The 14,912-nt window shown below is 46.9% G+C and overlaps 1 protein-coding gene across 1 annotated transcript in view; it reads left to right on the forward strand.

The window, feature by feature from the left end:
- Nucleotides 1-12,045, forward strand: part of LOC144499111 (protein shisa-like-1) — a 28,456-nt gene extending 16,411 nt beyond the window's left edge. The window contains exon 3 of the mRNA XM_078221189.1: nt 11,730-12,045. Within this exon, the coding sequence (XP_078077315.1) occupies nt 11,730-12,045 (316 nt within the window). The remainder of the gene's footprint in view (nt 1-11,729) is intronic.
- The last annotated feature ends 2,867 nt before the right edge of the window (nt 12,046-14,912 follow it).

The raw sequence follows: 14,912 nt of genomic DNA on the forward strand, positions 1-14,912 counted from the left end.
ACCGTTTTCCCGCCAAGTAATGGCGCCAGTGCCTGACGGCCTCCACAATGGCCTGGGCCTCCTTTTCCACCGCTGAATGCCGAATCTCGGGGCCTTGGAGGGTGCGGGAAAAAAATGCGACGGGCCTGCCCGCCTGGTTTAGTGTGGCGGCCAGGGCGAAATCAGATGCACCGCTCTCCACCTGAAAGGGGATGGGCTCGTCTACCGCGTGCATCGTAGCTTTCGCGATGTCGGCTTTCAATTTATCGAAGGCCAATCGGGCCTCTGGCGTTAAATGAAAAGTCGTGGACTTAATGAGCGGACGGGCTTTATCCGCGTAGTTGGGAACCCACTGCGCATAATAAGAGAAGAAGCCTAAGCATCTTCTCAGTGCTTTTGCACTAGCAGGTAAGGGAAGTTCAGAAAGGGGGCGCATACGGTCTGGATCAGGGCCAATGACCCCGTTTTCCACCACGTATCCTCGGATGGCTAAACGGCGCGTACGAAACACACACTTCTCCCTGTTGTAGGTCAAGTTCAGTCGAGATGCAGTGCGTAGGAAGTTCAGGAGATTCGTGTCGTGGTCCTGCTGGTCATGGCCGCAGATGGTGACATTATCCAGGTACGGGAAGGTAGCCCGCAGCCCGTTCTGGTCCACCATTCGGTCCATAGCACGCTGGAAGACCGAGACCCCATTGGTGACACCAAAGGGAACCCTGAGAAAGTGATACAAGCAACCATCCGCCTCAAAAGCCCTGTAGTGTCGGTCCTCTGGGCGAATGGGGAGTTGGTGGTAGGCAGACTTGAGGTCTATGGTGGAGAACACCGGGTACTGCGCAATCTGATTGACCATATCAGATATGCGCGGGAGGGGATACGCATCCAGCTGCGTATATCAGTTAATGGTCTGACTGTAGTCAATGACCATCCGGGGTTTGTTCCCGCTCTTGACCACCACGACCTGTGCCCTCCATGGACTAGCACTGGGTTGTATGATCCTTTCTTTGAGGAGCCGCTGAACCTCAGATCAAATGAAGATCCGATCCTCAGCGCTGTAACGCCTACTTTTAGTCGCGATGGGCTTGCAGCCTGGCACAAGATTCTGGAACAAGGAGGGTGTGGTGATCTTCAGCGTCGAGAGGCTGCAGGCGGGGCGCGTTGGGCAATTTGGAGGCTGCTGCTGTTTTCCCACTGCCAGTGAAGGGAGTGGCCCACTGTACTGTAGGATTACACTCCTCAAGTGGACCATGAAGTTTAGTCCGAGAAGTATTGGCGCGCAAAGATACGGCAACACGAGGAGCTTGAAACGCTCGTAAACTGTGCCTTGCTCCTTCAAGGTTACCACGCAACTCCCTAGCACGTCAACAGACCGGGACCTTGATGCCGTAGAGATTGTCTGTTTGGCAGGTTGAATCTGGAGTCCACACCGCTTCACAGTGTCTGGGTGGATAAAGCTCTCAGTGCTCCCGCTGTCAAACAGACAATAAATCACGTGGTCATTTACCTGGATATTCATCATAGATTTGTCAAGTCTATGAGGCTTGGCCTGGTCCAGGATGATCGACGCCACCGTTGGTTCATGAGCGCCACTGCAGGCAGCTGAAATCGATGAGGAGGACCCCTGCTGGTCGTTCGTGGTCAGTGTCGACCAACATGGCCGCTCCCATGAGTCGCACGTGGGTGAGGGTGCCAAACTCAGCGACCCCTGATGGTCATACTCCTCCGACTCTGTCGACCGTAATGGCGTCGTCCTGGTCTCGCACGTGGACGAACCCCGCGATGACTTTGACGACGAAGACCCGAGCTCTGAAGAATCGCAAGCCGCACTGCCGTTCCTGGGTTTAGATCGGCACACTTTTGAATAGTGCCCTTTTTTACCGCATGCGGTGCACATCACAGCTTTAGCGGGACACCGTTGCCGAGCATGCTTCGCTCCCCCACAGAAATAGCACCGCGGGCCGCCTGGGGCTGCTGCCGTCGTCTGGCCCGAGTGTGAGCACGCCATTACGCAGCATTTCGAACCCGAGGGACGAGGAGGGATTTGCGACTGCCCCTGCCACGTTGTCTCCACATGGTCCTCCGGATATAATACTAAGCTTTTGGAGGCCGTCTCGAGCATCTCTGCTAGCTCGATGGCCTGGGTAAGGTCAAGGTTATCCTTCTCCAACAGTTTAAGTCGAATGTACGACGATCCGACCCCGGCCACAAACGCATCTCGGGCGAGGTCGTACATGCTCTGCTCAGCCAACACAGCTTTGCAGTTACAGCCCCTGGCTAGCTGCAGGAGCTCGTTCGCTATTCCTCCATCGTTTCGCCAGACTGCCGTCGTCGAGTGGCTAGGAGGTAACGAGCGTGTATCTCATTGGGTGGTTTGATATAGCGCTTCTTCAGAAGCTCGAGGGCCTTGGTATAATCGGTGGCCGCACGGATCGCGAGGTAGACAGTGTCGCTTACCCCCGCATGGAGGACCCGGAGTCTGTCATCATCTGTGGTGACCGCTGCGGAGGCTGCCAGGTAGTCTTCGAAACACTTCAGCCAGTGGTCGAAGGTGTTAGAAGCGCCCACCGCACGTGGATCTAGCATAAGGCGTTCCGGCTTCAGAATTTGCTCCATACTCTCTCTTTTTTTTTCCTCTTCGACGAGAGTTTAACGACAGTAAATAAAATTGATGCGCTACTCAAACACGAGGCCTGAAGCTCAGTAAATGAAAGGCTTTTATTTACTGTAATGAAGCTGCCAGAACTTATATACACTATCCCAGACTGAAGGGGTCCCGGCCAGAGCAGGGACTCTTATACCTCTCCCAGGAGGCGGAGCCCGACTGGGATGTGCCACAACACTACAGTACAAAGGTGTAACAACCCCACCCTAACCCCAACAGCAACAATAGCACAACCCAACAGTAACATATGTACATCCTTGTAGTACTGGCCAGCCCCTGGCTCAGTACTATCCAGTGGGAACCAACGATGGTTCACCACAGACAGCTAATCCAGTTTCATTAAAATACGCACAGATTTTAAATGGCTCCAAATCATGCTCCTTGCTTCAATTCAGAGCAGCTCCAATTTGCGGTGGTGAATTTAATTCAGATCCACCACGCTTGCAAGAAATAATTTCACTCTAATCGCCGCACTTAAACAGTGAGGCAGACAGCAGGACCCTGTTTCCACGAAGCTCACAGCTCATCTTGGACTTGATGTGCGGGTTAGGTTGATTGGCCATGCAAAATTGACCCAAGTGTCAGGGGGATGAGCAGGGTAAATATGTGGGGTTACGGGAATAGGGCCTGGGTGGGATTGTGGTCGGTGCAGACTCGATGGGCTGAATGGCCTCCTTCTGTACTGTAGGGATTCTATGATTCTATGACTTCAGCAATTGGACTTCCACATTTAATAACCTGCTCTCATCTGAAGTTGCTGCGGTACTTGTGCATTAATAATGCTAACCACTATTTGTCTTCAGATTTCTGTCTGTTTTTCTTTATTAATCGCCTTTATTGAAATATTGGCAAGATTTGAACACTCAAGTAGAGGTGGGTTGGGAATGGGTGGGAGAGTTAATATTTATTTTGATTGGGAATGCAAACTTGTCCCCACGTGTCGACCCCCGAATTGAACACACTTGTCTTTGCATGATGGAGAAATCTACTGGCTGAAATTAGAGGTTTAATTGTTGTCACAATTAACATCCTTCGGGGCTGTAAATGAGGTCTTTGCAAATCATTTCTAACTTTGCTCCAAATGTAATTTGAGCTGCATGGGTTTCCCAGGGCTCAGGGCATTGACCAGGGGGAACAGGGGTCTGTCTGAACAGGAGTTCAGTTGGATATTTAACCTTGTTATTGACCCATTTGGATAAATGTATCACAGCTGCTAATTTTTGGCAAATGTTTGGTTGAGAGAGCTTGTGTGGATACAGATTTATTCATCCTTGGAGGTTTTTGAATTGACGGAGTTAGGGTGAGGTCAGCAGGGGGTTGGATATGCTTGACAGCACATTGGAAGAGGAAGAAGTCCACCATCCGTGGCAGTGATGCTGTGGTGGGATCAGCCCATGCACCATGGAGAGATGCAGAGGAGGGAGATACTTGTGAGGCAGGGGGGGTGGGGGGGGGGGGGGGGGGCTAAGGTTACAGGTGGTCCTATACCCAGCACTGAAATTACAGGCAGAGGTTCAGCTTCTGTGACCTCCCACTGAACTACAATTCTAAGTCAGGAGATTCAATCTCCTGGGAAAACCTGCTGGTGATGCATTGCCGATGGTTATAAACATGATCACTATCCTTAACTTTTTTCCCTTGGACCCTGCCTGGGGACTACCAGTGACATATCCAGGATTTCCCTGTACATAAATGCATAAGGCAGGTCACTGACAATTTGTTTTCCGGGGCTGATAACTGAGTGAAGTTTCCTTGTGATGACAGAGGGTATTTGTATTTATATCTGGCTCGGCTTCATTCAGGGGGCCATTCACTGCTCACATTTGGCTCCACCAGCAAGGTCACAGCTACCAGGAGCAATATAAACCACAAGGGATATTCATTCATTCATATATTCACCTATTGTTAAAAAAAGAAACAAATTCCTGTGGTCTGCTCCCTCCACCACGATCAACCCTCACCACTCCACCACCCTTTGCACTAAACAGTCCTTCAAACACATCTGTCATTGTCATTGGTTACCCCTCATTATAGAAGATGGCCATTTCTTGCATGCGTATAGTCATCTGTTGCGCATTCTAATATGCTCATGGAACCTGATTGCAAACCCGCTTGGCTTTCTTCTGTGTGGCCAAGGATGAATTGTCTGCTTTTGTTGGGGTTGCCCAGTCCTTCCAGTTTGCCTTTTGTCCTTAGCTGCCCTGTATTCATTGCTGTTCCCCGGAAACAAAGCTGCCACTTGAGATTGTTTCCCAGGTAGTTGTATCTTGTGATTTTTTTCTCTCGCTGTCCATGGTGAGAACATGTCACATTTTCTGAGGGTCACATTCCAGGAGTCATTGAAGCTTGACCTTGGCCTACCTCACAAGTGGTGACCAAGTTTAAGCTGACTGTCTTAGGGATTTTATCAGTCATAGATACTTCATGTCCACTCCATCTGAGCTGTGTTCTGATTATGCGTTTTTCCATTCCAGACATTTTTTGAAGCACTTCATTATTAGGCCGGTTGTCCTCCCATTCAATGCCCAAGATGTTCTAAATGCATTTCATGTGTAACCTGTTGTACTGCTTAATATGATCAGAGCCTGTAGTCCATATCTCACTGGCTTATAGGAGGGTAGATATTACCAGTTTTATACACAGCAAGTTTTGTTGTAAGTTTGATACCTTGTTTCATCCACAGTTTCTTGTGAAAACAGGCAAATTCTGAGCTTGCTGCGGCAAGTTTATTTGCCACCTTGCGGTCAACGTAAACACTTCTGGAGATTGTGCTTCTGAGATAGATTAAGTTATTTATAACCTACGGGATGCTGGAGACCTGGAACTAAACCAGAAAGTTCCAGAAAAATTCAGCAGGTTACACAACACCAATGGAGAGAGAAGCAGAGTTAACACTGAATCCAATATAACTTCCTCAGAACTTTGAAAAAAAGTCATATTGGATTCAAAACATTAACTCTGTTTCTCTCTCCACAGGTGCTGTCTGAACTGCTGAGATTTTTCAGCACTTGCTGTTTTTATTTGTTTTTCTATTTTGGCTTCTGTCCAAAGACCGCTCATCCACCCATTGCACATCTGTCCAACGGTTAAACACCTACTGGTAATCATCAGGAAACAAGCGAAAGAGCAAGTTGATAATCATGATGCAATAATGGACAAGGCATGGAAGTGGTGACAATCAATGAATTTTAGTGCTCTGAGGAACAAATGGAAACATAACAATCTAACATTCTGACAAACATCTCTGTGTATATTCTTGGTGAATTACAATCTCTTGACTTCACTCTTCCCCCCCCGCTGTTGCTATGGTGTATCCCATTTGGCATCAGTGTGGCAGAGGCAGCCTGCTCAGATCCCCACCCACACTGCTCAGGTGCTTTTGGCCAATGTTCTCTCGGTGGTGGAGCCTCTGCCTCCTGAAAGACTGTCCCAACTGTTTCTGTGCAGGAGCAGGTTTAGTCATCGGGGATGAGGCAACATAGTGGCACAGGGGTAGGGATATGATTGAAGCACTTTGAATGCCGTTCCCATTTCCAAGTCCTCTTATGTCATTATCTTCATCTCCTGGGCAAGTGCTACATCACTCTGCTGCAGACCAACTTGGAAGAGAACAATGAGACATTGTAAGGTGACAGATAACATCTGGCTCCTGTTTAAGGTGGCAGACATGTTAAAATTCAAAGTCTGTATGGCCCCATTCCTAGTTGTCGTTGAAATGGTGGTGGAGAGTCACCTTCTTGAACCACTGCTGTCCACGTGGAGCAACACCCATCCTTGCAAATGGATAGTATTCCATCACACTTCTGACTTGTGCCTTGTTCATGGTGAACACAGTAAGAGTTTTAACAACAACCAGGTTAAAGTCCAACAGGTTTATTTGGTAGTAAATGCCATTAGCTTTCGGAGCGCTGCTCCTTTGTCAGATGGAATGGATATCTGCTCATAAACAAGGCAAACAGAGACACAAACTCAAGTTACAGAATACTGATTAGAATGCGAATCTTTACAGCTAATCAAGTCTTAAAAATACAGACAATGTGAGTGGAGAGAGCATTAGGCACAGGTTAAAGAAATCATAGAAATCATAGAAACCCTACAGTGCAGAAGGAGGCCATTCGGCCCATCGAGTCTGCACCGACCACAATCCCACCCAGGCCCTACCCCCACATATTTTACCCGCTAATCCCTCTAACCTACACATCCCAGGACTCTAAGGGGCAATTTTTTTAACCTGGCCAATCAACCTAACCCGCACATCTTTGGACCGTGGGAGGAAACCGGAGCACCCGGAGGAAACCCACGCAGACACGAGGAGAATGTGCAAACTCCACACAGACAGTGACCCAAGCCGGGAATTGAACCCGGGACCCTGGAGCTGTGAAGCAGCAGTGCTAACCACTGTGCTACCGTGCCGCCAAATGTGTATTGTTTCCAGACAGGACAGCCAGTGAGATTCTGCAGGTCCAAGCAAGCTGTGGAGGTTACCAATAGTGTGACATGAACCCAAGATCCCGGTTGAGGCCGTCCTCATGTGTGCGGAACTTGGCTATCAAATCTCCACATCTTGTTCATGGTGGACAGGATTTGGGGAATTAGGAGTGAGCTATTCGCTGCAGAATTCCTGGCCTCTGCCCTGCTCTTGTAACCACAGTATTAATATGACTCGTCCAGTTCAGATTCTGGTCAATGATAAACTCTAGGATGTTGATAGTGAGGGATTCAGCGATGGTAGATGAATGTCAAGGGGAAATGGTTAGATTCTCTCTTTTTGGAGCTGATCTTTGCCTCAAAGTTGTATGATATGAATGTTAATTGTCATTTATCAGTCCAAGCCTGAATGTTGTCCAAATTTTGCTGCGTATCGCCCCAGCTTACTGAGAAATTGTGAATGGTAATAAACATTGTGCAGTCATCAGCGAACATCCCCACTTATGACTTTAGGTTGGCGGGAAGGTCATTGATGAAGCAGCTAAAGATGGCTGGACCTAGGACACTACCCTGAGGAACTCCAGCAATGATGTCCTGGAGCTGAGATGATTGGCTTCCAACAACCAATCCTCTATTGGTCTAGGTATGATTCCAACCAATGGAGTTTTTCCTCAATTCCCAGTGACGTCAGTTGTGCTCGGACTCATTCAGGCCACACGCTGTCACCTCTGGAATTCAGCTCTTTTGTCCCTATTCGGAACAAGGCTATAATGAATGAAGTTGCCTTTGTGGAATCCATACTGAGCACCAGTGAGCAGTTCACAGCTGAGTAAACACCACTCGATAGCCCTGTCAACAACACTTTCCATCACTTTGCTGGTGATCAAAAGTAGATTGATTGGGTAGAGATTGGTTGGATTGGATTTGCCCTGCTTTTTGTGGATAGGACTCACTGGGGCAATTTTCCACATCACCATGGAACACAGCCAGGATGTTGTCAGAGCCCATAACCTTTGTTGTATCCAATGCCTTCAGCCATTTCTCGATATCATATGCAGCGAATCAACGTGGCTGAAGACTAGTCTTTAGCGATCATAATTCTATCTCCTTCACGATAGCATTGGAAAGAGATAGGGTCAGGCAGGCTAGGAAAGTGTTTCTCTGGAGTAAAGGGAAATACGGTGTCATCAGGGAGGAAATTAGACGGGTAAATTGGAAGGAGGCATTCTTGGGGAAAAGTACCGAAGGAAAGTGGAGGATTTTCAAGGAATGTTTGTCTGGAGCTCTGCATGACAACATTCCGATGAGACAGGGGGGTGTTGGTAGGGTACGGGAACCGTGGTGCACGAAGTTTGTGATGAACCTGGTGAATAAGAAAAGAGAGGCGTACAGAAGGTTCAGAGAGCTAGGAGGTGTTAAGGATTTAGAGGAGTATACGCGATGTAGGAAGGAGCTTAAGAAGGAAATTAGGAGAGCGAGAAGGGGTCATGAGAAGACCTTGGCGGGTAAGATTAAGGAGAATCCCAAGGCTTTCTACAAATATGTCAAGAGTAAAAGGATGAGATGTGAAGGCATAGGACCCTTAAAAGGTGAAGGGGGAAAAGTTTGTGCGGAACCGTTAGAAATGGCGGAGCTGCTTAATGAATACTTTACCTCGGTATTCACGGTGGAAAGGGATCTGGGTGGTTGTACTGCTGGATTGCGGAGGACAGAAAGGATCGAGCATGTGGACATAAAGAAAGAGGATGTGTTGGAACTATTGAATGGCATCAAGGTTGGTAAGTCGCCGGGACCGGATGGGATGTACCCCAGGTTACTGTGGGAGGCGAGGGAGGAGATTGCGGAGCCTTTGGCGATGATCTTTGCATCGTCGATGGAGACGGGAGAGGTTCCGGAGGATTGGAGGATTGCGGATGTGGTCCCTATATTCAAGAAAGGGAACAGGGACAGCCCGGGAAATTACCGACCGGTGAGTCTAACCTCAGTGGTTGGTAAGTTGATGGAGAGGATCCTGAGAGACAGGATTTATGATCATCTAGAGAAGTTTAGTATGATCAAAAGTAGTCAGCACGGCTTTGTCAGGGGCAGGTCGTGCCTTACGAGCCTGGTTGAGTTCTTTGAAAATGTGACCAAGCACATTGACGAAGGAAGAGCGGTGGATGTGGTCTATATGGACTTCAGCAAAGCGTTCGATAAGGTCCCCCATGCAAGACTTCTTGAGAAAGTGAGAGGGCATGGGATCCAAGGGGCTGTTGCCTTGTGGATCCAGAACTGGCTTGCCTGCAGAAGGCAGAGAGTGGCTGTGGAGGGGTCTTTCTCTGCATGGAGGTCAGTGACCAGTGGAGTGCCCCAGGGATCTGTTCTGGGACCCTTGCTGTTTGTCATTTTCATAAATGACCTGGATGAGGAAGTGGAGGGATGGGTTGGTAAGTTTGCTGACGACACCAAGGTAGGTGGTGTTGTGGATAGTTTGGAGGGATGTCAGAAGTTGCAGCGAGACATAGATAGAATGCAAGACTGGGCGGAGAAGTGGCAGATGGACTTCAACCCGGATAAGTGTGTAGTGATCCATTTTGGCAGATCCAACGGGATGGAGCAGCAGTATAAAATGAAGGGTACCATTCTTAGCAGTGTAGAGGATCAGAAGGACCTTGGGGTCCGGGTCCATAGGACTCTTAAATCGGCCTCGCAGGTGGAGGATGCGGTCAAGAAGGCGTATGGCGTACTAGCCTTCATTAATCGAGGGATTGAGTTTAGGAGTCGGGAGATAATGCTGCAGCTTTATAGGACCCTGGTTAGACCCCACTTGGAGTACTGCGCGCAGTTCTGGTCACCTCATTACAGGAAAGATGTTGAAGCCATTGAAAGGGTGCAGAGGAGATTTACAAGGATGTTGCCTGGATTGGGGGGCATGCCTTATGAGGATAGGTTGAGGGAGCTTGGTCTCTTCTCCCTGGAGAGACGAAGGATGAGAGGTGACCTGATAGAGGTTTACAAGATGTTGAGGGGTCTGGATAGGGTGGACTCTCAGAGGCTATTTCCAAGGGCTGAAATGGTTGCTACGAGAGGACACAGGTTTAAGGTGCTGGGGGGTAGGTACAGGGGGGATGTCAGGGGTAAGTTTTTCACTCAGAGGGTGGTGGGTGAGTGGAATCGGCTGACGTCGGTGGTGGTGGAGGCAAACTCGTTGGGGTCTTTTAAGAGACTTCTGGATGAGTACATGGGATTTAATGGGATTGAGGGCTATAGATAGGCCTAGAGGTGGGGATGTGATCGGCGCAACCTGTGGGCCGAAGGGCCTGTTTGTGCTGTGACTTTCTATGTTCTATGTTCTATGTTATCATCTGGGCATCTCAGTTTCTCATCCACTCATTTGACTTTTCGGTTTCCCCCACCACCAACAAGCCTGGATACCTCTTTACAGTTAATGTTGGGGCCATTGTTCCTGTTATCGAATAGTGATGGAAAATGATGTGAAAGCACTGTTTTATCTTGGATAGTTGACGTGTTTTGGCAGGGGTTTCCAAGTCTGTATCAATATTTACAAAGAATTGTCAGGATTATACCAGCGTTTGAGGCCTCCGAGAGTGTGACTTTTGAACTTACTAACAAAAGTATTAGATTTTCAAGGGATCAAAATTTCCAAAAGTTTTCCTGTAGGGCAAACGAGATATATAAGGATTTGCCAGAACTGTGTCAACATTTGAAAGGGATTCCCAGGATCATGTAACCGTTTGCAAGAATTATTCAGGAATGGTGTCAAGACTAACCTGAGCTTGAGTTAGTTAGGATGATATTTACTGGAGTTTAGAAGAATGAGGGTGGATCTCATTGAAATCTATAAAATTCTAACAGGGCTAGACAGGGTAGATGTGGGAAGGATGTTCCCGATGGTGGGAGTGTCTAGAACCAGGGGTCACAGTCTAAGGATACGGGGTAAATCTTTTAGAACTGAAATGAGGAGAAATTTCTTCACTCAGAGAGTGGTGAATCTGTGGAATTCAGTTCCACAGAAAGCAGTTGAGGCCAAGACACATGTTTTCAAGAAGGAGTTAGATATAGCTACTGGGGCAAAAGGGATTAAAGGATGTGGGGGAAGGTGGGATAAGGATATTGAGTTGAATGATCAGCCATGATCATAATGAATGGTGGAGCAGGCTCAAAGGGCTGAAAGGCCTGCTCCTGTTCCTATTTTCTATGTTTCCATGTGTTGCTTTGAATATAACACCATTTACAATAAATTCCTCAAGGATATTAGAGAAGGTCCCTCAGGGAAACGTGTTGTACAGGAGTGCAGCAGATCCAAGAGGTATGGATAACACACACCTATTCAGATACTGAACCTAAATCATCATTTCAACACTAAAAATGTGTGATACCATTGTGTTGAAGTTTTGGTTCCTGTTGCCTTCACATGTTAGCAGTCACTTCTCAGTATTGTCATTGGTACACAGTCTGTTTTACCTCCTGCTATGGAATTATTTTTTCTTATAACAGCATTTACACCAAAATTTGTCAAAATAAGTAGAAGTGTCATGACAAAGAATTTCCTTGTTTTTATTGGCATAAAATATCATACCGTGAATATTCCTTGTGTTGTTCACTGTATATAAAACTTCATTACTGCCATCACCCTCATATGATTGTATTTTTGTTTCAGTAACTACAGTGCACTGATTGGAGTATGGATTTATGGTTTTTTTGTCCTAATCCTGCTTGTACTGGACCTTCTCTACTACTCTGCCATGAATTATGAGATCTGTCAATTTTACTTGTCTAAGTGGGGAATCCGAGGCAGCTGGCTGAAGCAGGATGAGGGCCAGTGGAACAGCTCTACTCAGGGACAGGCTCAGGCTCAGGCCCAGGCCCCAGCCCAGCCCCAGGCTCCGGCCCAGTCATCGCAGGTTATGCAGACGCTGAAGGCAGATGCTCAGAGTCCAGTCTTGATGTCTTTTCAAAGTTCAACTGCATGGTGAGTAAACACAGTTGTCATATTTTACTTTTGACACCCAGACCCCTTTCTGATCGCAATGCTATATTAGAAATTCTTACAGAACTGTGAAAGTGACATGTTGCATTCCTTAACTGCATAGGCCTCTCCCTCTTTACTGACTTCCTTCAAGTACTTATTTGAAAACAAAATGGACAAATATACATCAGATCTCCCAACCTAAAACTAGATGGAAATTGTCTCCAAATAATCCTTTGACGAGACAGTATAATAAGTAGATGAAGCATCCATTTTTCTTAAAGGTGCAACTTTAAAATAGACACAGTTTAGTATGCAACTGAATGTTTGTTAACCAGCTAATCACAGAGGTTGGGGAGAATATAGGCCCCTTAGAGAATGAGCCGGGAGATGGGGTGATGAATAATAATGGGAAACTGGGAAATGGTAGAGGAGTTAAATAAATACTTTGCACCAGTCTTCAGGTAGGAGACACTAATAGCAATCCAAAATTACTAAATAATCAAGGGGAAAAAGAGGGGGGAAGAAATAAATTCTGTGGCCGGAATTTTACTGCCCCAACCGCCATGGGAATTGGAGTGGGTGAGGGACAGGCAATGGGAAGGTCCATTAACCCCGGTTTCAGGATGAGTGAGGCTATAAAATCCCACTCTATAACTATCTCCAGGGAAAAAGTACAAGTGAAGCTAATGGGATTAAAGGCTAATAAATCCCCTGGAACTGATGGGTAACAGCCTAGGCTATTAAAGGAAGTAGCTACAGAGATAGTGGATGTACTAGTAGTGATTTTCCAAGAATCCTTAAGTTCTGGAAAAGTCAAGAGAATTGGAATACTGCCAATGTAACATCCTGATTCAAAACGGGATGGAGATAAAAAAACAGGCCAGTTAGCTTAACATCCATCATTGGGAAATGTCAGAGTCCATTATAAAGGATATAATAGCAGAGCATTTAGAAATGCATCATATAATCAAGCAGAGCCAGCATGGTTTCATGAAGGGGAAATTATGCCTGACAAATTTATTAGAATTCTTTGAAGTGGTAATGAGAGCAGGATAGATAAAGGGGAACCAGTAGATGTAATGTACTTGGATTTCCAAAGAGCGTTCAATAAGCTACTGCACAAAAGGATACTTAATACGATAAGTGGCACGGTGGCACAATGGTTAGTACTGCTGCCTCACAGCGCCAGGGACCTGGGTTCGATTCCCGACTTGGGTCACTGTCTGTGTGGAGTCTGCACGTTCTCCCCATGTCTGCATGTGTTTCCTGCAAGTGCTCTGATTTCCTCCCACAGTCCAAAATCGTACTGGTTAGATGCATTGGCCATGCTAAATTCTCCCTCAGTGTAGCCAAACAGATGTTGGAGTGTGACAACCAGGGGATTTTCACAGTAACTTCATTGCAGTGTTAATGTAAGCCTAAATGTTACACCGATAAATAAACTTAAGAGCCCATGGTGTTTGGGGTAGTATATTAGCATGGATAGAGGATTGGCTGACTGATAGAAGACAGAGAGTTGGGATAGGGGGGGCATTTTCAGGATGGTCATCTATAACTAGTTGAGTGTCACAGGGATTATTGCTGGGGCCACAATTATTTATATTAATGACTTGGATGAGGGAAGAGAATATATTATTGCCAGGTTTGCAGATGACACAAAAATAGGTGGGAAGGCAAGTGACGAGGATGACACAAAGAGTCTACAGACGAATATAGACAGGTTAAGTGAGTGAGCAAAAACTTGGCAGGTGGAATATAATGCAGAAAACGCTGCACAGAGGGATTTGAGGGTCCTCATGTGTAAATCACAAAAAGCTAGCATGCAAGTTCAGCAGGTAATAGGGAAGGGAAATGAAATGTTGGCCTTTATTTCAAAGGAAATGAAGTATAAAAATATGGAAGTCTTGCTAAAGCTATATCAGGCATTAGGTAGACCGCACCTGGAATATTGTGAATGGTTTTGGTCCCCTTATCTAAGGAAATATATATTGGCATTAGAGCAGTCCAGAGAAGGTTCATAAGGTTGATCCCAGGTATGGGGGATCTTCTTACGGAGAGAGGTTGGGTAGGTTGGGTCTGTACTCATTGGAGTCCAGAAGAATGAAAGGTGACCTTATGGAGACACATAGACTTCTCAGGGGGATCGTTAGGGTAATGCTGAGTGGTTGTTTCTCCTTGTGGGAAAGCCTCGGACCAGAATGTATAATCTCAGAGCAAGGGGCTGCCCATTTAAGATAGAGATGAGGGGGGTGATGCTACTGCTCGTCCCATCGGTCTTACTGGCCCCGGATTGGGCATGAGGCCCATTTTAATATTGAAGTTTGAATATAAATATTATTAGTGAGCCCGGGAAGGAATCATCCAAGCTCACTTGCCTTCGCGGCCAGGTGGGGCAGCCGATGCGATCAATAGGGTGCAATCAACAGGAGCGAGTATTGGGGCGGCGATCGGCAGCGGTTGTGGGGGGATATCAGGGTGATATCAAGGGGGGTGGGGTGCCTGACAGATCTCCCTCTGTTTTGTTGCACACTGGAAATTCTCAATGAAAAGATCTTGACAGGGTAAGAGGCCAGAGGGAGGTGTCTAGTTGGAGAGAAATTACTGGAAACAAGTGGGAGGATCTGATGAGCAGGGGAAGGCCTGCTAGCCAAAGGAGTGCAGAGATGAAGGCAATGGGAGGAGAGCTTGGTATCACGCCAAGCTCAAAATACATTGAATATGGGAATAAAGTGATTGTTCACAGTCAGAGGTGGAAGGTCAGAGGGCATTGTGAATACAAGGCAAGGGGTGAAATTTAAAACAGGGATAACATCAGGAGGAAGTAATGGGGAAGAAGGATATAGAGAAGCATCGGTACCCATGAAAGAAAGA

This window comes from Mustelus asterias, chromosome 9 (assembly GCF_964213995.1).
Source record: "Mustelus asterias chromosome 9, sMusAst1.hap1.1, whole genome shotgun sequence".
In the NCBI taxonomy this organism is placed as follows: Eukaryota; Metazoa; Chordata; class Chondrichthyes; order Carcharhiniformes; family Triakidae; genus Mustelus; species Mustelus asterias.